This window comes from Brassica napus, chromosome C3, assembly GCF_020379485.1.
Source record: "Brassica napus cultivar Da-Ae chromosome C3, Da-Ae, whole genome shotgun sequence".
Taxonomy (NCBI): domain Eukaryota; kingdom Viridiplantae; phylum Streptophyta; class Magnoliopsida; order Brassicales; family Brassicaceae; genus Brassica; species Brassica napus.
Genome location: NC_063446.1, coordinates 37,324,694 through 37,346,685, shown reverse-complemented (window position 1 = coordinate 37,346,685; position 21,992 = coordinate 37,324,694). Strand labels below are relative to the sequence as shown.

Genomic DNA, 21,992 nt, shown 5'->3' with positions numbered 1-21,992 from the left:
GTAGAAAGATTGTCCTAGTTGATATGTTACACATACGTAACAAATAGGTTTTGTAAGCAGCCTAAAAATGTAATCCCAGTTAAAAGTGTTAAAAGGTCTTAAGAACACAAAATATTTAAATGTTTACCATAATACGACTCTAATATGAATGGTAGTTTAAAAAAAAAACTCTTGTTTTTGATCCATAACTCATAAGAACAGCTCTTATTAATTTTGTCTGCTCTCTTTTCTACTTACCCATTCCATTTTTTGGTTTTCCTATTTCCTACAACCGATACTGCTCATTAGAATGGCTCGGTTTTTCATTTTCTATACTCATTTTCTTTCATAATTAACTCATTTCATCTTTAGCTTATCTTCAATTTTCCATAAGCCCATTCCATAACATTCAGGTGGATGCTAATGTCTGGCTTTAAGGTCATTTTAGTATTAATGGTTTTGCAGTCTTGCCCATCTGGTTCTGAAAAGCTTTTGCACTCTTTACAAATTTAAAAACCTTCGTATTTAACTTCGTTTCTTTATGCTAAAACTGGTGAAACTATCTTATGCTCCTACTCTATCAATTGGAGTTTTAAGAGTGTGCATGTTCTTGTAGCGTAGGTGTTTCAGGGTGTTTTCTCATTAAGGTCATCGTCCATCTAGGTCTTATATAGTTATTATGATCAACATAGATGCAAGCACCTGCAAGTGTATGTCCCATGCCAGATCCCTTTGGCTACCTTTTCTCATGTTTTTTACTTAACTCTTGCATTTGATTATCAATTATAACTTTGATTTGTTCATCTTGTTTACTCTGCACTTTCCAATCTGCATCACACTTTCTAGCATCTTTTGTGATTGATTCAACTTTTCAAATACCCGTCAACAATTTTTATAGCCAGATATGTTATTTATGAACTGTATAAGTGATATCCATGAAGAAAAAATAAAAAACAAATTATCCAAGTGGACGTTATGGAAATATAGTACAGAATGTGTGCCAACCAACAAAATAAGTTGAATACAAAGGGTATCAACTACTTAAGAAATCTAGTTGAGACACAGAAGATAATGAGTACATAAAAATCATATCTCTGCTATATGGAAAATGCAGTCATCTTCTCAGTCCTTGAAAAGAGAGATAGATTTGAGTAGATAAATAATCAACAACAACAAAGTCATGAGAACATAACTGTGAACACATCATATTGAATGTGGAGTTAAGCTGTTAATGGAGATGGAATCATTACCATCTTCCTCGCATAAGCAAAGATACCACCAGCATCACCAGCCCAGCATCACCTATCGACTATAGCTTATATTGTTTACCGGTCGAGTAATTAGTCAATAACCCATCGCTCTCTCTGTTAGCTCTATCGTCACCGTTTCTCCCGTCGTACACTCATACATAAACCTTTGACTCAAGCGGAAACACATTTCTGTAGCCACCGAGTTATAGAGAAAGATCCTTGCGTAAGTCGAAGCAACAAGTGCTTCATCTCCGAATGCTCTTTGACAAGCAGGAGCGTGTTTATGTGACGATCAGAAATGGCTATTGTTTTCTTACACGTTCTTCCTAATATCATGTTAGAGCTCGCTATTCCATTTTCCATCCCACTTTTACGCACAACAGTCTAGAGCTCAACCACCTCTGTAGCCACCACCTTGGCCTCTGCCTCCACCACTTCCCGCCGCTTCTCAAAACACCTCTTTGCTTGTTTTGGATGCCACTAAATATGATATGATGAGATGATAAAAACAGCTAGTATGATGGAGAGCTTAGAGTACATTGTGGAAGGAGCTGCATCTCTTACAAGTCTTCTTCTCCTGCCTCAAACTCTTTTGTATGCAATAATCAGTGGTTTGCTTAAGTCTTTTCAATTTCTGGCCACCTATGTTCAGTCTCTTAAGACCCATGATCACGAAAAGGGCCTCTTTTCCGATCACCATCTTCCCTTTCCATAGAGTACGTGTTGGACTCCTATAGTCGACCTGAGTGACAAACACCAGAAAGGGATATACGAAGTGTAAAGTGATGGATTTAGATTTAAGAACTAAATCCGATGAATTGTAACTCTAAAGAAACTTTGGAGTTAGCCATTTCCCTGGGAATAAGTTTTAGAAGGTGATTGGTTAGGGGAGGGAAGCTAACCTTTTTATACTCAAATGTGATGAATCTGAAATGGAAGCGTTTCGATTGGAGAAGAAGAATCTCACACGACGGAAGCGAAACCGTAAAAAAGGATTCATCAGGTTGACTTCGGCAACACAATCGCTCGAACAGTGGATATATGAAATCTTGCGTAGAACCATGAATTTCGATGAGGATTAGGGTTGCTCGTTATTGTGAGATGGGTTCTTGGAACAAAGCCTGAAGTCCAAACACACAAAAGCCCATCGGTGTTGTTTTCCTATATATACAAAAATATAATTAAATATTTTTTTACCAAAATGATATAATGTCAATTGTACCCTAATATTATTGACAAATCACAAACTTAACCCTAAAATTATTTTGTCAGTCACAAAAAAATGACAAAACCGCAAAAACGTATATTGTCGCTAAAACCACACAAAAAAAACATTTACCCGACAAAACAAAAAATCGTGTTTTACTCGCCAATACCAAAAATTTTGTTTTCCCACAAAAAATTATCCCGTCAAAACTAAAAACTCTCGTTTTCACGTCAAAACCGAAAATGACACTTTCCCACCAAACCCGAGAATATCGCTTTCCCGCTGAAGAAAAAAAAGGTTTCTCGTCAAAATAGGAAAATCTCATTTTATCACTAAAATCAGAAAATATTGTTTTCCAGCAAAAACAGAAAATATTGTTTTTCTGCCAAAAAATAGCATTTTTCCGTCAAAACCAAAAAACACATTTTCACGCCAAAACAAAAAATCGTGTTTTCCAGCCAAAAAAAAATCGTTTTTTCTCGCCAAAATCGAAATTGTGTTTTCCGCAAAAATAAAAACTCTCGCTTTCCCCCGAAACAAAAAAACGTTTTATCGTCAAAATTGGAAAATTTCATTCCCGCAAAAACTGACCAATCTTGTTTTCCAGCAAAAACCAAAAATCATGTTTTCCCGCTAAAACCAAAAAAATGTGTTTCACGCCAAAAGCAAAAAAAAATTCATTTTTCGTAAAAATTAATAAAATCGTGTTTTCGTTCAAAACAAAAAAATCCCGTTTTCCCACCAAAACTGAAAATCTCATTTTCGCAAAACCAAAAAATTGTATTTTTCCGCCAAAACAAAAAAAAACGCATTTCCCGCTAAAAGCGAACAATCTCGTTTCCCGAAAAAATCGAAATCGTGTTTTCCCGCCAATACCAAAAATGTATTTTCCGCCAAAACCTATAAATCTCTTTTTTCCGCTGGAAAATCATATTTTCCCGCCAAAACCAGAAAATCTTATTTCCCGCAAAAACTGAAAAATTCATTTTCCCGCCAACATAAAAATTTGTGTTTTCAAAAAAAAAAAATTGTGTTTTCTACTAAAACCAAAAATTTCATTTTTTTTCCTCCAAAACCGAAAAATTTAATTTTCCCGAAAAAACCGAAAAATCTAATTTTAAAATAATTTCAATGTAAATATATTACTAAGTAATAAAAGTCAATATAGTTAAAATTAATATCTAACATATGATTAAATCATAACAAATGTATATTAGTAATTTGTATATATGAACACACTATTTTTAAGAACGATTTGCATAGTAAATAGCAACTAATTTGGTAATTTGCAAAGATGAAAGAAACGTCGGCCCAACGCTTGCGAAATGACCACTTTATCCCTATTTCTTTGTCATTTACGGAGGAAGCATATGGTTTGTGATGGTTTGGCACGAGACAAGATTGAAGACTGAAAGATTGGAGACTAAGAAGAGTTGGTAGATTGAATTTTTGAAATATTTTAAAGTTTTAAAAGGACGTTGTAACAAGTTTTTTTCTTTTTAAATTAAATTTAACATTTAATTCAAAAAAAGACATGCATGCAATTATAATTTAGTCTATATATATAAACAACGTAAGTATTTGTGTAGCCTGTACATGTCTGAAAATAGCCAGCAAATACTGACTAATACAACAACATTAATTGGCTATATTTTTTTGGAGATTTGATAATTACATATACAAATATACATACCATACAATCGATATATCGTGTATACCATTTCTGCAACGATCAATACACCGCTTCACAAGAATTTGTTTCTCTATTTAAGGGTTTGACATAATTTCAATTTTTACAGAAATCAACTATATAAACAATAGTATTTTACATAAAGAAGATGCAGTAGATGTATGATCAATGTGATGGTCTACAATTTCACTTGCCTTTCACGAGAACTATATGTGTTTTCCCAGGAAACAATCTCTTAGTTAAAAACTTTCGTTTCTTCACAAGCTAGAATTTCATCTCTGGCGAGATTTCAGTGAGTCACATCAAAGTTCTACGTCTCAAAATACTTGATTTGAGTTAGTGGTCGGGTAATCTAAATGTATGTATGTATGTATGTAATATATACCATTTATCCCATTATCTTTAGTGGTCGTTGGTTAATTAAGTTAGTGGTCGATTAACTTAAATAATTATCTGTCATTATTATTGTTAGTTGGATCTTTCAATAAGTATTTGATTATCACTATAGACTCAAACTCGTAGATTATTCTCATATCTAAGAAAATTAAGTAGTATATTTCAATTATACATATATTTTGTATTGTTAGTTGAATTTTTTGATCAGTAGTCGGTTAACTTAAAATAATTACACGGACATTATTATTATTAGTTAGATAAAACTTCTTAAGCAAAACTAATTATTTTATTAGCAGTTATTTGGAAAGACACAAGAAGCAAGCAAGAAGCAAGAACGAAGAGCTTTACACCATGACTCGTTCTCCCAAAAAATTCCAAGGTTGATGTAAAACACACGGTGTCCTTGTGCAAAATCTCACTCTTCTATAGAACCAAGGCCAACAAAGACCAAACACACTCATATCTTGTTCATGCATCTATGACTTCAAATCATCGGAGAATCTCCGACCCAAGAGTCAAAAAGGGGAAGCTGGAGAAGGCTAGAAGCTGGAGAAGGCGAGAAGCTTTCATTGCAAAGCTTCAACGGATCCGAGAATGAAGATTAATGAAAATCTCGGCCACATGAAGATAAAATCAGCTAACAACTAGATAACTATAGATCTACAAGATAGACCAAGAATCTAAAAAAAAAGAACCGTATCAACCAAAAAAGAAACACAAGAAAAAAATTAAAAAGGCACAATGCCGAGACTAAAAAGTCGGACACTGACCGGAGAACATGCAAATGGTGGAGACAAAAGTTCTATAAAAAAGATGCCAAGTGAATTAGGAGAGAGGCAGGGCCGGGCCTGAAAATTTTCGGTCCACCAGCAAAAAAAAACTTTTTTGGCCTTTCATAATTAAAAAAATAAAGAAAGTGGTTACAACTGCAGTTTAAAGAATCGAACTCAGGACCTCTACTATGCATTCTGAGGTCCTTACCAATAGAGCTATGTAAAGTTTTTGTTGTAATTGGCCCCCTAAATATATAAATCATGTTTGGCCCCAAAGCACATGCTTTATCTGCCTCTATTCAGGCACGGCCTTGGAGAGAGGAGAGAAATATATAGTGTTACAAGAACTAGAGATTTTTGATTGTGTCTTATAAATTTATTTTATTTATAATATTATTTTTCAGTTTTTTTCTTTACATTAACTTTTTGTTTTTTCCAATGTTAGTTTTTCTTAATTTAAATTTATATGTTTATAATTTTTCATTTTTCTTGTTGTCGATGGAGAATTATATTTTTATTGATGGTTTTTTGTATGTGACATAAACTTTTTGAAATTTTAAAATAATGTTATATATAGTACGATTAACACATTAAAGAAGAGAAACATATTCAGACACATTTTACACGGGTTTTATATGCATAATTTTAAACATTATATATGTATATATTATAAGTTTGAAACATGTAAATGCTTTCTAAAGCTAACTACTTGTTCTGAGTTTACATAACTTATCGAAAGTTTTGTCTCTTTTTAAATTCAAATCACAGAAAAAAATATCAAAAAGTCAGTATAGATGGGTTTTTTGAGCTTTTAAATCAACACTGAAAATTTACATGAATCAAATAACAACAGTTTTATAAATAACTGGATAAAATTTGACCGAGCCAAAGATTTTTACACAATATGTTCTTTCTTCTTCAAATTGCGAAGAGCCTATAGGCACAAGAAAAAAAATCATAATTTTTGTTTTCACTTATATAACATTTTTTCTCCTTTACACACGGAGTTTATTACACTGCTATAAGCAATGGAGAACTCTATTCATATAAGATTCACATCTATGCATTTTGACAAAGAAGAATTTTAGCCATCTTTAGTTTCGGAATGGACCAACTTCAGTCATATACACTATATTTTCTCTATGATTCAAATCTTACAATTTTAATATATGTACAGATTTCCATGTGAAAAAGCACGCACACCATCTATCATTCAACCTATTACTTTTTCCAAAGTAAACACTATAATCCTCGTTTGGTTAGCTCCACAAACTAATCTCTTTGGATCAGTTTACTAAAAAAATATGGATACTAATGTCAGAAAAGAATATAAACGCTATCAACAATAAATATTGGCACAAGACTATTTGGTTCAAGGAACATATTCCACGTAATGCGTTTATATCATGGCTGGCTTTGCGGAGAAGACTGCCAACCAAGGATCGCTTGAGGCGTTGGGGTTAAATGTCTTCGGAACGTGCGTCTTTTGTAATCTGGAAATAGAGATTCACCATCATCTCTTCTTTGAGTGCTCTTTCTCTCGCTTGATATAGGAGCCTATTGCTGCTGAAGTTTGAATTTCTCCTCAGGCTGATCTACACTCTGTTGCAGCCTGGATCAATCAACCTCGCGTCAACGCAGATGCGCATGCTACTCCAGTCATCAAGCTCTACTTTCAGTCAGCCATCTACCTGCTGTGGAAAGAGCGTAATGCGCGTGTGTTCACAGCTGTCTCCTCACCTTCATCCGTCATCCTTGCCTCTCTCGACCGTATGATGCGTGACCGTCTCCTCTCTTACCCGGCAAGTTCTTCTTTCTTTTCTTCTCTACTTCTTTTTATCTTTCTTGTATAAGACCTCCTTAAGGCTTTTTTTACTTTGAGTTGTTGTTGGTTGTTTTTGTTTCCTTGATGTAATAAGTTGTTTAAAAACAACAGTGTAACCTTTCAGAAAATGATAATCTTAACATCTTACAAAAAAAAAAACAACAAATATTGACTTATTTATGTGAATATATATTTTATTTTAAATCATTATAATGGACAAATAAAGCACCATAATTTGTACAACAAATTTTCTTAGATTCACCTCATCATACTCACAATTTTACCATTTTAATTACATAATTTTACATGAGCTTCTTCACCCTCCCTGGTTATTTTCTCTTTATTTATAACTACAATATAAAGTTATAAACTATATATATTATAAATTAATAATTTATTTACCCTTGAAGTCTAACGATTAAAAATAGAACATAATTCAATATAGATATATGATTCTATTAATAAATTAGCAGTTACAAATTTGAAATTTCTAGAAATATCAAAAGTCGTATATTAGTTAATTATCTTCTAAATGACATTTATTTCTAATTCTTTTTGGATGAGAATATTTTGGCTGAGGTGGATAGTCCCAAAAGCCTTGAATTTAGTCCCTTTTATATAGTAGGATGAATGGCAGGGGTAAAACTGTCATTAAAAAAACAGATCAGCAAAAAAAAGTGAAGTTTCATTTTTGCAAATTATGCAGTTATTTTTGTATAAGAGCTGCAATTTTTTTTAATTTATTATCATTTTAGAAAAAAATAAAAACCACACACACTATAACCGAACGCATCTTTTTATAAAAAAACCTCACAGATCAAATATACATTTGACCCAAAAAATCATGTAAACCAGATAACTTAATTAGTCAGACCAGACACTAATATAGTGTCCAAATAGGGCTGTTCAATATGGTAAAACCGAACCGTACCGAACCGAAATAGAAAATATGGTTTGGTTTTGGTATATACCATATAAACCGAATGGATATAATTTTATAAAACCGTAGGATTTGGATATGGTTTGGTATATAACCGATTAAACCGAATAAACCGAACAAAACTGACTAAAAGTAAAAACATAACATGTATCTATTTTATAACAATACATGAATATCTATTTGTTATATAAGTTAAATTTGTGTTAATAACTATTACCATAATGTTATAGTAATAAAGAACAATTTGTAAAACAATTGAACTATAATTAAATAACAATACATCACAATTCAGACATCTTATTTTTAAGTTTTTTTTTTATCTTTTTGCTTTATTTTAGTATTCACTAAATTAATATGAAGATTATAAATTTGATAGAAAATAATTAATAGAAAATTTTAATAACTTTTTTCTTATCTATAAACAAACAGAGTTTCGTGTTCAATCGAAAAAACATGATTTTAATGAATACTAAATATGGAAGAGTGGAAAAACTTTTCTTTCATGTTTCTGTTTTGTTTCATATTTTTATTTTCAAAATTTCAGGCTCTGATTTTTTTTATAGATTTGATTATTTTATTTTATGGTAGAAGCATTTTTACTTTTTTGTTCATTTATTTGAACATGTAATATATTTTTAATAAATGATTGTGTTGACAATATGACTCTAAAATTCATTTTATATGATCTCAAACTAAATAATTATGTTTTTTGGTATAAAACCGAATAAACCGAAAATTGACGGTATATAAACCGAACCGAACCGAAGTAAATATAGATTTAGAATGGTAATTATATTTTACTAACCGAAATACCAAAAACCGAAAAAAAACTGAACCTAAACCGAACCGATATCCGGATTGAACACCCCTATGTCCAAATATCAACTACGACATTCAACTATCTTTTACTCACCCTTGAAATCTAAATATCAAACGTCTCTTATGCTGCTTTAATTCCAATAATTACTCCATCAACATGCATGTTTAATTTCAAAACGTTTACTAACTTTCCGACTTCCCACTAGGGACGTTTCGGCAGTGCTTACCTCCCCTGTATATTAAAGCGCAAGTCGCATGGCCAATCAGATTCTGCCACATGTTTATTGTTCAATTTCTTTTTAAAAAAATATTAAATTAAAAAAAAAATTCTGATACAAGCAGTTTATTTGCAGTTAGATCAAAAATAAAGTGATGATAAAAACAAAAAGAAAGCAAAAATCGTTTTAGTTGTCTCAAGACTATCAACCGTTTCAGCCACTATCTCCACATTCTTCTCATACACTACGTCAACTTCTACAAATAGTTTAGTTTATTCCACGAAAACATAGCAACTGATGTTCATATTTGTTTTCTCCGAGAAAAAATATTCATGTTTGTTTTCTCTCAGAAAGATGAATCTTTAATCTTATGGAGACTGTAAAGGTTTTGAAGTGGTAGAAACGGTCATCTAAAAAAAAAATAAGTGAAAGTTATAGATGGCTTTGGGAAATACCTTGGTATCCATTGGTTGGTGGTGCTAACCAGTTTATTTTTGTTTAGAAAATGAGTTAGTACCGAATCTTTCTTTTATTCTCAACATTAGATTATTTTTTGTTGTGTAATTTTGATTTTTACTATATTTTTACTTTTCTTGCAGAGGAATGGTTCTTCCTCAAACTAAAATGGCTCCACTACAACCGAAAGTGAAGAAGCTGGCAACACCATTTCATCTCTTTTTTGTTTTAGAGTTATGTTCTGATTAAAGTTGACAAGAGTTCCACTACAAGAAATATCGGCATTAATAGCGTCGAGAATGTGCAACCATATCGTTTTCGTAGCGTTTCGAAGAACGCCGTGACAGCCGCAGCTATGGTAGATCATTCCTCTATCGTAGCGTATTTTCGTTTGCTATAAAAAATAAAGATGCTATAGCGTTTACCCAGTACTATATTAAACTATTTTAATAGCACCTTGTTTTAGCTAGGACATTATTTTCTATCGCGTTTTTATTTTGCCATGGCATAATTTATATTGACATATTTTCAATGCTATGAAAATTAAAATCGTTTGCTGAAAATTAAAAAAAATAAAATTGATTATTATTATTATTAAATATTAAATTTTGGTTTACAACTGATTTCGATATATAAATTAAACCGGTTTGCAAATGATTTCGGTTGATATTAAAAATTTGGTTTACACCTGATTTCGGTTTACAAATTAAACCAGAAGATTACAAATGTTTTCAGTTTATAAATTAAACCAGTTTACATACAAACCGGGTTTAAAACTAATTAACTAACCAAAACATAATTAAGCTTAACCTAAACATAAGCCGCCGCTACCAGAGCGTCCGCCTCCAGCCTCCGCATGCAGCGCCTCCAGCCTCTAGAGCATCCGCCTCAAGCCTTTGTTCTCTTACTCCAGCCTCCACAACCTCTATTCGCTTACGCCAGTCGCATACCTCCTCTGGTTCTTCTTCACACGTTCAATTCTTCTACCTTCACCAAAATTAAAACCACACATAAGAGAGATGATGAGATAGTAGTTATTTGTAGCTCTAAAAAGGAGGAGGGGATTCATTACCATTGACATAGCCAGTATGGAGATGGAGACACATGGAGCCGTGGGAGAGAGAAAGAGGGAGTCGGAGAAGATGGACGTAGGAGCAACACGCTTCTCTTGCCTCAACTTAGTAAAGTCTGCTTTGTTAAGCTTAGTGAAACCCCTAAACAAAAAAGTCACAAAATTCATGAGTTCGACAGGGGAGAGAGATGGAAAAGAGAAATCAGTGAGATAAGAGGATGAAGATGGAAGAAATCAGGAAAATCGGTGGTAGAGGTTGACAGAGGAAGAATAAAAAAAACTGGGAGATAGAGGAGAAAAAGTTACGACAGAGGAGAGAGAGGGACAAGAGAATAAACACAAAAGGGTTAAATCTGACCATTGGATTAAAGTATATCAACGGTTAAGATGGTGATCCGCGCACTTTTGTTAGTGGTTCATATTTTCAGTCCCTTTGTGTGTTTATTAACCAAAAAAACATTTATGTTGTTTGTGTTTTGTTATTTTTTTTTTTTGTCAATTGTGTTTTGTTATTTATTTATTTAACTTTTTAGTTTCTATAACATTTCTTTTTTTTACTATAACACACTTGTATAAAGTTTTTTCTTTTAAAGAATTAAAATTTAGATTTCAGGTTTTTATTAAGTGGAAATATGGTTTATATTAGGAGTTAGGGTTTAGGGTATGGAGTTTGATTGAAGATTTAAGGTTTATGTTTGTAAGTTATAACTTAACAATAAAAGACTAAATTTTAAGTTTAATTTTAATATTATAGGTTATGGTCTGAAAAAAATAGAGTTTTAATTATTTATTTTTTTGTAACACAAATTAGAGTTTTAGTTATGTTTTGAGTTTAGGGGTTAAAACATACTAGTGTTTTGGAGTTAAATTTTATAATCAAGATTAAAAAAATAAATTATAAAGTTATAAAGTTATAATTTTTTAAAGTTTGATAATTACAAATGTTCATTTTGAAATCTACTATAAGTGTTGGATGTTGAAATTTAAGGCATGTTTAGGGTTTAGATGAGGTGAATTTTTTTTTTTCTAATTTATTATCAGTATTAGATTTTCTTTTTATCATATTACTAGTTGTGCTATCTTAGGATTTTATGATGAAATATTCACAATTTAGGATTTAGGGCATGTTTAGGGTATAGAATTTGAAATAAAAAATTCTTTTTTTTTTCAAATTTATTATTGTTGAAATTTTAATTGTCACATAAATTGTAGTGCAAAATGTAAATCAAAACATTGCAATTTGATCTATATATAAGAAATTATATTTCATTAATTTTTCAAAACATAAATTATTTCATTTGCTAAGTCTAGGAACTTCATCTACGAACCAATGTCTCAACAAGCTTTAACATATCAAAATTAAAATCAAAGAAACCTAAATCATTCTTTGAAGTGAATGCAAGTCTTTGTGGTCTTCCTCTCATGGAAAGTTGCTTTGAGACTAACGCACTACCAATACAACAACACTAGAAGCAAGCACAAAGAAGAAAGTGATCATACAATCCCCAACGTGTTCTTCTTCTCAAGTACATTTGAAGTCAGGACAAACCGAGAGGATGACGATAAGAATCCGAATGCACGGTCGCAGCCTTCACAATCTCAGCCCGACACCGAGACCCGGCAGTGAAGATGCTCTGGAGCAAGGATTCCATTTTCTGTACTCTGGCACTCGCAACCCTTGAAGCTTCGTCACTCTGTACTCTGGCACTCGCAACCCTTGAAGCTTCGTCACTCATCAGGCTCTACACCATTCCAACTGAATCAATACCTAGCAGCCTTTAAGATGGGTTCAGTCATCTGCAACAAATATGAAACTTAAACTCAGTAATAAGAGCTACGATCAGATTCAGAGAAAGACAAATAAGATCTCACCACAAGCTATCAAACTGCAGTTTCAATACAGTCCAGTCACAGCAAAAGGCGATTCAGACACAAGACAAGCTCCTCAGATGCAAGTAACTCACCAAACAGCAACAGGTCTTGTGTATGAGAATGCACTCTCGAAGAAAGAAGAAATAAACATGCATACCTGATAATTAAGAGAAACATAAGCTTTAAAATTTGTTCAGACATGAGCTTTAAAATTGTTCTAAACTAAAGGAACGAACTTTGGCCATCATCAATGAACCGAACAGCTTTACGCTCACGCTCTCTAACATAAAAAATCAGCATAAACTAATGCTTACAATGATACTAAAACTGTTTCTTAGACAGAGATATTCATACAAAACATAACTCATTTTCTTGGGCAAGATATATACGATCCCAAACGTCCATAGAAACAGAGACGAACACAATGAAAAGCAATGCCAAATGCTTCGGCCTTTTGAGATGATACGCTGGATTCATATATCTACATAGCCCAAAACCAGTTATCGATCTACCTCTTGCAAACAAATCCAAATTCCACTCAGATACAAACATCATAATCCTGAGACTGTGTTCATACTTAGAGGGTCAACACTCGATTTTTTAAGCCATCTTCAACACAAGAGCCAAAAGAAAAGAGTCTTAGCTCAGAAGCAACAGGTTACCTGAAATTAAACTTCACAACAATTTCCTTAATCTCATCGTCAAAACCATCTTCAAACTCGGGTTGCTCTGGAAACAAAGATCAGAAATCACAAACCCTAGAAAATCTCCTTGGAACCAGAAGCACCAGAAATGTCTGCTTCTTCTACAAAAGAAACAGAGTAGCTAAAAGAAAATGTGAGACCAAATCTAAGGGAGAAAAACTATGGAAAGCCTCAAAGGTTCAAGCTTTAGCTTATAAACATAAAAGAGATGTTACCAGGCTTGCAGAAAGGCAGCCGATGTTACCGTCACTGAAACTCCGTCAGCATCTCCGCCGTGGCTCCGTCTCCTCCTCCGTTAATACTCTTCAATCCCTAGATTTAGTTTCACTGATTTGATTTCAGTAAATCGATTAAAGGGAAACTTAGAGAAACAGATGACCCATAATAGATGAAGATGGATGATGAAGAAGCTCGATTGAAGCAATGGAGAGAAGTTTTCTTTTTTTGTCACGAATGGAAAAGAAGATAAAATAGAGAATTGAGGTTTTTTTTCTTCTGAAGAAAAAAAAATGAAAAGACCTAGAGAAAAAAAAATAGTTCTACTAAAACAAAATATTTTGGTGGCAAAAGTGATATTTTCACTAAGTATTTGGCACCAATGAATTTTACAAGTATAAAAATTGGATTTTTGTCTTCCCGCTTCGTAAAAATCATGCAAAATACTAAGTAGCGTTGATTTAATGCTATAATAGAGTTAAACATCCAAACTACCCATTTTTAGTAGCAGTTTGTGAATTCGTGCTACCGTGATGTGCTATCAATACTTATATTTCTTGTAGTGTTCATGAAGAATGGATGAGAAGATGGACTCCAATTTACCAAGAGATCTCAACCCACGTCAGACGCAAAAACTTGATTAATATTTTTTTTTCTTCTTTTCTCTCTTTGCCCTTTAACTATCAAATAATGCTGAAAACTCTTAAGATTGACAAATTTTCAATAGTATTTTATATAATGACAAATACCATGGATAGTATATATATATATATATATATATATATATATATATATATATATATAAAAGCATGTATTGGTTGAAGCATAATATTATATTATATATTGGTCAATTAATTATAATACCTAAATTATGTAATATTCTTCTTAGTATTTATTTTACAGCATAGTTAAAATATCATATTTTCATACAAACAATCCTTTAATTAATTGTTCAAATTAAATTTCATGTAAAATCAAATTTGATTTTTATGGTTACACAATTAAGTTGAACTAAATGAAGGCCTTGTTATTAATTTATAGATAAAAGAAAACTAGCTCTTAAATGGAGAAAAAAATTCTCAAATGTGATTATTATAGAACTCAAGTATTATCAACAAATATTACAATACATGAGAATTAACGTCTCACAATCAATTTTGCTACTAATCATACTATTTTTAACATAATAAATTAATTATTATTTTCCCATATGTAGTACGGGTAGTATACTAGTTAACTTTATAAATACTGATTTTCTAGCGACGATGATCCCACATAGCCTCCTTCATCGTCTTATCGTTTTCTTATTTTCTTTATTTTCTTTATTTTCATTTTTACAATAGTTGAAATCAATGTTTATAGCCGGAGGTTTGAAAAATAAGGTTAGGGTCAAAGATGCAACAGATTTGTCCATATTGTAACATGTGTTGTGAGGTAACATATTTAAAGCTTCCTCTATTTCCTATCACAAAAATGATTCATAACTTTGTCCGACTTCAATGATAGATATAATCGGGAAGCTTTTGATTAACATATAATTTGCGATTCTGAAACGTTGTCTTTCTTCTATATGTTCCTCCACTACCCAATTTAAAAGCGTCTTACGTCGAATGGAACTTCAATCAATCGGCATTATACCCTTTATGGTAAACAAATTAAATTATTTTGTCTCCACGGCAAGTCTTTGTTTAGTATCAACTCCAAATTTCCCTATATACGTGAGAAGGGGGAGGTGTATACGCTGTTAATGATATTTAGGCGTTAATTAGAGACAGATATGTCCATTTTACATTGTGTTGAAACTTAATGCCCTCTTACTTTAACTTCACCTTAGACCATCTCCAACCCGCCTTTATTTCTATATCTATATTTTTCTCTAAAATAGAATCTCTATTATAAAGATAAAAATGCTCTAATGTATGTCTCTATAATAGAGTTTTTCTATTTTAGAAGAAAATATAAAGGAAAATTACTTTTTACCTCTATATGTAGAGGTGAAAATAACATATCTCTATATTTTCCTCTATAAATAGAGGAACTCTATTATAGAGGTATACATTAGAGCATTTTCACCTCTATAACAGAGATCTCTATTTTAGAAAAAATTATAGATAACAGAGATCTCTATTTTAGAAAAAATTATAGAGGTGCACATTGGAAATGGCCTTGGACTCAATCTACTTGCCAATTTGACTATTTAATTAGCACTGGTGATTGGTACAACGGTTTAGCTTGGCGTCAATGATAGTAATGATTGTGCTTCCGTTGTCGTGTTTGAGACTGAAATAACCAAGCTCACTTCAAAACCTGCATCAATATCTCATTTTCGAGGTTTTTTTTTTTTTTTTTTTTTGATAACTCTGGTATCTGGGCAGTCACATTCCCAACTATCTCCCGAAAGAGGTCCAGCGCCCCAACGGAAGGGATGTTAAATCCGTTGTGGCCAAGGCTCGAACCCGGATGACGGGCAGTACAGCTGTACCTCCTTTACCACCAAACTACGAGCGCTTGGTTTTTCGAGGTATTTTTGGACAAACTAAACAACTTCTCTGACTACCATTAAGTGTATCAGAAATCATAACGCAAGTGAAATAAATAAACTGAGAATATAATATATTGTACATGTTTGAGTGGGTTTGACGAAAACGAAACAGTTCATTTTTCAGATATAGCCTATGTTCGAAACGCGGGCGCGGAGAGCGATTACGCAGCGTCGAAGCGTTCGGCGGAGGTCAGCCGCGGCGATTTCATGAAAATCGGTTAAGAAATCGGATTCACCAAAAAAGTTCGATTTTTTCAGATTTTAAATGCTTAAATCGAATTGTACATGCTAGATCTACGAGTTTGATGAAAAAATAATAAGAAAAATGCAAAATTTGAGTGAATGGTGATGGATTTAAATTAATGGCTATGGTGAAAGTTGCAGAAACTCCAAGCGACAGTAAAGGAAGAAGAAGGTTTAATTACAGTTTTGCCATTATTAAAAAAAAATGATTAAAAAACACGCTTCCTGGGATTCGAAGACGTGAAACAATGTTTTAAAGCAGCTAACTTTCCACCAGACTACAAGACAATATCCGTTTTATTTATATAAATTGATTAATCACTTAAAATTAGGCGCCGATTAATGTCCGATTACTCCCCGATTTTCTGTTAACTCGTAGGCTTGGACCAGCCGCCCGACTCACGCCTAGCGTAGTTTCGAACATGGGATATAGCATGATTATTGGTCAGAAACCGTTTTATATATTAAAACAGAAGTAACGAACTTGATTCATCTGTCATTTTTTAAAAAATGGATCTAATAGACATATTCCTAAAAAGTCATGTTTCATTTAATCTCTAATTTTATCACTTAAATTTTGGGCCTAACATAAATTTTTATTGGTCTATCAATAATTGGATTTAAACAATAGATAATCCATTGGATTTATAGATACTATAAATTAAATAGATATAATTTAATGTTGTAATACTATTGTTAATTATTTAAATATTTGTTGATGTTAACTTTTAAAATTATAAAGATTTTTTTAAATAAAAAAAATCATATAATCTAACAATGATTAATTTTTACTACCTTAAACCAATGAAAACAAATTTAAAACTATATAGTTTATTTTAAAAAATAAACAAAAACTAAATGTTTAATTATTTACTCGATAGTATAAATCTATGAAACAAAAAAAAATATTTTTTAAGAACTTTCTAAATTTGTGAAATGTTACAATATCTTTGAATATGACAATAAAAAAATGTTTTACTAATCTTTATATATATAGTTACGATTTTAATAATGAAACTACATCTTGATCCGCATAACCGTGCGGGTGATTATTTTATTTTTACACACATAATTTTTTTTTACATGATTAATTATAATATTTACCATATTACTAATTGTTTAATATAATATTTTAAAACACAATAATTTTATAGTTCACATGCAATAATTTAATTTATTTATTTTAAATTTTTCATATTTTAAATCATGTGATACAAAATTCTAAATTGAAAAATTTTACCGGTAAAAGATCAAAAATGTATTGAAAAATATTATATTAAATTCATATCACAGATTAATACAAACCTAGATCTCGAACCGGTTGAAAATTGATAGACGAATATATATTATAATATATACCAATTTATAATTGAAAACAAAATTTTTATATAAAAATAAATGAAAACAAAAATCCGCGCGGTTGTTCGGGTCGAGATCTAGTATAGTTTCTACTTTCTAATAGAAAAAAAATTGATATTATAACTTTTTTATTTATTTAACATTTTAAAAACCAATTGACATGTTAGTGGATTCTGTCTTTGAGGGTTTTAATCAGATTGTTAAAAGTTCTGCATCAAAAGCTTTTCTCTCTTTCATACTATTTTAATTAATTTTTCTTTTTCTTAAATGATGAGAATTATCTCTATATACTACTGATAGAACTATTCTACGACTTTCAAATTCACACTCTAACACCATGTTTTCAGCCTAAAAATGACAGATAAAAAGCACCAACAAAGATGGTTAGGATAGAGAATAGATTGATTGTTTAACATTTTATTGTCACAAAATATAAAATATTATATTGGCAATTGTTTTTATTATTACAAGTGACTGTCACAGTTTAGACAGATACATTTCAAATTAATCTAAACATACCCACCACTTCAGACAATAGTCAAGATGAAAAATCACCAAACACACATGAAGAAAAAAGCAACAAAATCAGAAAACAAGGAATGGAAATCCGTCGCGAATATGGCTGCGGTAGTGTTTCAAAATGATACACATCTTTCTTTCTAAAGTCACCTCTTCCTCCATTTTCAGTTCAATTTATTTTTCTTAGTTTTAAAAATATTAGACCGTGTTTCTCTTAATCGTTAGTGCCTTTCTGCTAAAAAAATTGAAAAAAAAAACACTCAACAAAATAGTGAAATAGTAATAATTAAAAAAAAATGTGAAACTGAATAAAATTATAGATAGACCCCGCACTTGCTCGGGGTAAAGAACCCTAGTGAAAGTAAGCGAACCTGATTGTCGAAACAGAAGTCTGAGAGGCACAAACCAATGGAGAGGATTGGCAGGAGAGGATGATTGACCCAGAGGTAGGTAGCTATTCAGGAGTTCCAAAGCTGGTACATGGAGAAACTAAGGTTCGGGTAGGAGAGTCTGAAGCAAGCAATGCGATCTCTAACCGTATTTTCCAAGAGTAGTCTGAGGGAGGGATGCATGTGATCGAAAGTTGTTCCGATGGATTCTGTTGTTCCTCTTTCCATCCAGATAAAAGTAGATATATGGTTGCTTGCCAGACAAGGAGAGCTATTTTCGCTTGGGTTTCGGTTGCATCATGCATGCGTCAGGGTGATCAGAGATTCGATGGTGTTCCAGACCAAGTACTCGAAGAACAGGTGATCCCTTGTCTCGTCATGTAGCTTGACAAGTTTGTTTGTTTGTTAGCCATTGAAATTTGCTTCTTTTCCTCCATTAGCCAATAGTTATTAGAGAGATTTCCGTTGAGCACAATCTGTCTGAACCAAGCAACCCAAATAGATTTCCCTAAAGGACACCAAATTATTTAAATCTTGTGAAAGACCTTAAGGATATCTTATAAACCAATAAACAATTAGTCTCCTCAAAGGAATAAGTCATCATCGCAATGTTGAATCAACACATCATACTATGATACTATTTGACCAACTTTAAAAGAAACAAAGCTTCAAACATTAGGAACCAATATGATTATAATAACTTACAAATTTAATTATAGTAGTCTAACCACAACAGAGCGCTTACATATTTACAACACTAATTCTCCTATCACTGCGGACCCATAAATTTTTTTCTGGATTTTTTTTCAAAAAATAACATAAAACTTGTTGTTAAAACACTTTTATGAAGTCTAAAGCGAAAATATTATATAAATCCTTTTTTGATAAGGACTAGATGATTTAGATATACATCATAAGATTTAGATAAGTTCTATTTCTAACTGAGATAGATCTAAGTCTTTTGTATATATACAACTCTTTGTAAATCATTAAGCCACAACACAACAATATATATACTCATTCTAGAATTCTAAAGTGACGAAAATTGCATTTACTTTTTTCCAGATGGTGATGCGAATCTTCGTAAAAACTCTTACAGGCAAGACCATAACTCTTCACGTCCGAAGCTCAGAAACCATTGCCAACGTCAAGGCAAGGATACAATTTAAGGAAAGAATCCCTAGGGACAAGCAGATGCTTATCTTTATCGGAATTCCTATGGAGGATCGCCGTACCTTGGCTGATTACAATATCGAAAAAGATTCAACTGTACACTTGGTTCTTAGGATGGAAGGTATGCGAATCTTGGTAAAGGCTCTTACAGGCATGACCATGACTCTTAATTGTGTCCGAAGCTCAGACACCATTGGCGACGTCAAGGAAACGATACAATTAAAGGAAGGAATCCCTAGCGATAAGCAGAGACTTATCTTTGGCGGTAAGCAGATGGAGGATCACCGTACCGTGGCTGATTACAATATCCAAAAAGATTCAATTCTTTACTTGGTTTTAGGAGGATTTATGCAAATCTTTGTTAAGTTCCTTTCAGGCAAGACCATAGCCCTTTTGGTCCAAAGCTCAGACACCATTGGCAACGTCAAGGCAAGGATACAACATAAGGAAAGATTTCCTACCGACCAGCAGAGGCTTCTCTTTGCCGGAATTCAGATGGAGGATCACCGTACCTTGGCTGATTACAATATCCAAAAAGACTCAACTTTCCACTGTGTTCTCAGGATGAGTGAAAGTATGCGTATCTTCATAGAGACTCTTGAGGGCAAGACTATAGCCCTTGATGAGGTCAAAAGCTCAGACACCATTGGAAACGTCAAGGCCAGGATCCAAGATCAAGAGGGAATCCCTACGCACAAGCAGATGTTGGTCTTTGCCTCTCAGCAGCTCGAGGATGGCCGCATGTTGTCGGATTACAAGATCTGGAAGGAGTCAGTCCTTCACGTCCATTTTTTACGGTGTCGAATGCAAATATTTGTGATAACACTCTCTGGTCAAACCATTACCTTAGAAGTTGACAGTTCAGACATTGTTGAGGATGTAAAGACAAAGATTGAGAACGAGGTAGGGCTCCCACCAGACTTACAGAGAATCACGTTTGCTGGTAAACCACTCGAGGATGGTCGCATGCTTGCATATTATAACATCCAAAAGGAGTCAACACTTGACCTTTTTTTAAATCTCACATAAGATAGATTTTACTATTCGTTTTTCTTTTTGTTTTTCTTTTCTTGTTTTTGGGTTTTATATTAAACTTTTCTTATGGACATGAAACTTGATCGGACATTTGAACTCTGATGTGTCTTTCACCGATCTGATGATCACCTATTCAAGAGTGATTTAAAACACAAAGTAGAAAGACCTAGATACCCCTTGGTAGGGGAATCATCCTCGGGATATAAGAGCAACTCCATTGGGGAGTATTTAGTCCAAAAGGTCCTTAAAAACAAAATAAAAATAAATGAGAAAGCCTGAATTAATGAAGTACCGCTCTCTAAATTGGGCTTTCTAGGTTCGGTAAGGAGCCCTAACGTGGCACATTCTCGTTGGACCGCACTGTCTCTCTCCTTCCTCGCGAGAAAACCGAAGAGAAGAGTTTGTTTCTCGACTTCTCCGTCTTCGACTTCTCCGTCTTCTCTCTGGGCGAGCTCCGCGACGTCTCCGCCGGCGTCTCTGAATCGACTAGTGTCGTGTCTCTCTCGGCGTCCCTATCTCGAACACAGTCATCTCTCTCTCAACCTCGACGTCTCTGTCTCGATTTCTCAATCTTCTCTCTCTCGGTGACTTTCATCCTCGACTTCTCCGTCTTCTCTCTCTGTCGAACCTCGTCGACTCTCTCTCGAACCTCGTCGTCTCTGTCTCAACCTCTCCATCTTCGCTCTATCGGTGACTTTCATTCTCGACTTCTCCGTCTTCTCTCTCTCTCTCTCGAATCTCGTCGACTCTCTCTCGAACCTCGTCTGGAATCTCTTCTCCATCTCCTTATCGGTAAGAAAGCATTCATTTTTCTGATCTTTATGTTACTGCTGTCTCGATTTTGTTTCTGCGGTTTGGTTTCTCTCCCATTCTCTGTTCATGATTCATCTGTTTTGTCTTCTTCTTCCACAGGTTATGAAGTTCAGAAGACAGAAGCTTCAAAAGAAGGCACCACTGAGGGAAGGAGTCAGACCGGATTGAAGATGAAGAAGAAACAAGATAAGTCAGAACATCCTTGTCTTTTAAAATTGATGTCGTTGGTGATTGTTTGATAATATTGAGGACGGTGAAAACTGTTAGATTACTAGTACATTGTTTCTGGAAATCGAAATGCTTAAGTTTAATTTTTCCTCTGTTTTATATAAGTTAGCGATGGTGGGAATGATTGTTTGTGGAATCGAATTGTGCTTTCTTTGTTGTTTTTGTTTTCTGTTTTTTTTTTCGTTTATCTGATTATAGAGAGAAAGATTTTAATTATTCTTTGTTTGTTGGTTGTGTGTTAGGGTTGAGGATGTCCGTGGAAGAAAGGAAACAG

At 33.1% G+C, this 21,992-nt stretch overlaps 1 protein-coding gene and 3 long non-coding RNA genes across 4 annotated transcripts; 1 reads left to right on the top strand and 3 right to left on the bottom strand.

Moving 5' to 3' along the window:
- Positions 1 to 915: 915 nt before the first annotated feature.
- Positions 916 to 3,472, bottom strand: LOC106367448. The gene is made up of 2 exons (XR_007321375.1): positions 2,132 to 3,472; positions 916 to 1,971 (listed from the first exon to the last, which is right to left on the bottom strand). It is a non-coding gene; the product is annotated as an uncharacterized LOC106367448 (long non-coding RNA).
- A 6,727-nt stretch (positions 3,473 to 10,199) lies between these two features.
- LOC111211858 lies at positions 10,200 to 11,455 on the bottom strand. Its single transcript, XR_002662742.2, has 2 exons — positions 10,626 to 11,455; positions 10,200 to 10,540 (listed from the first exon to the last, which is right to left on the bottom strand). It is a non-coding gene; the product is annotated as an uncharacterized LOC111211858 (long non-coding RNA).
- Positions 11,456 to 11,672: 217 nt separating this feature from the next.
- LOC125584577 lies at positions 11,673 to 12,748 on the bottom strand. Its single transcript, XR_007321490.1, has 2 exons — positions 12,498 to 12,748; positions 11,673 to 12,422 (listed from the first exon to the last, which is right to left on the bottom strand). It is a non-coding gene; the product is annotated as an uncharacterized LOC125584577 (long non-coding RNA).
- A 6,721-nt stretch (positions 12,749 to 19,469) lies between these two features.
- Positions 19,470 to 20,760, top strand: LOC111198285 (polyubiquitin). Its single transcript, XM_022687585.2, has one exon. It carries the CDS (start codon positions 19,535 to 19,537, stop codon positions 20,669 to 20,671), a length of 1,137 nt encoding a protein of 378 aa, XP_022543306.2. The 5' UTR covers positions 19,470 to 19,534; the 3' UTR covers positions 20,672 to 20,760.
- Positions 20,761 to 21,992: the final 1,232 nt, after the last annotated feature.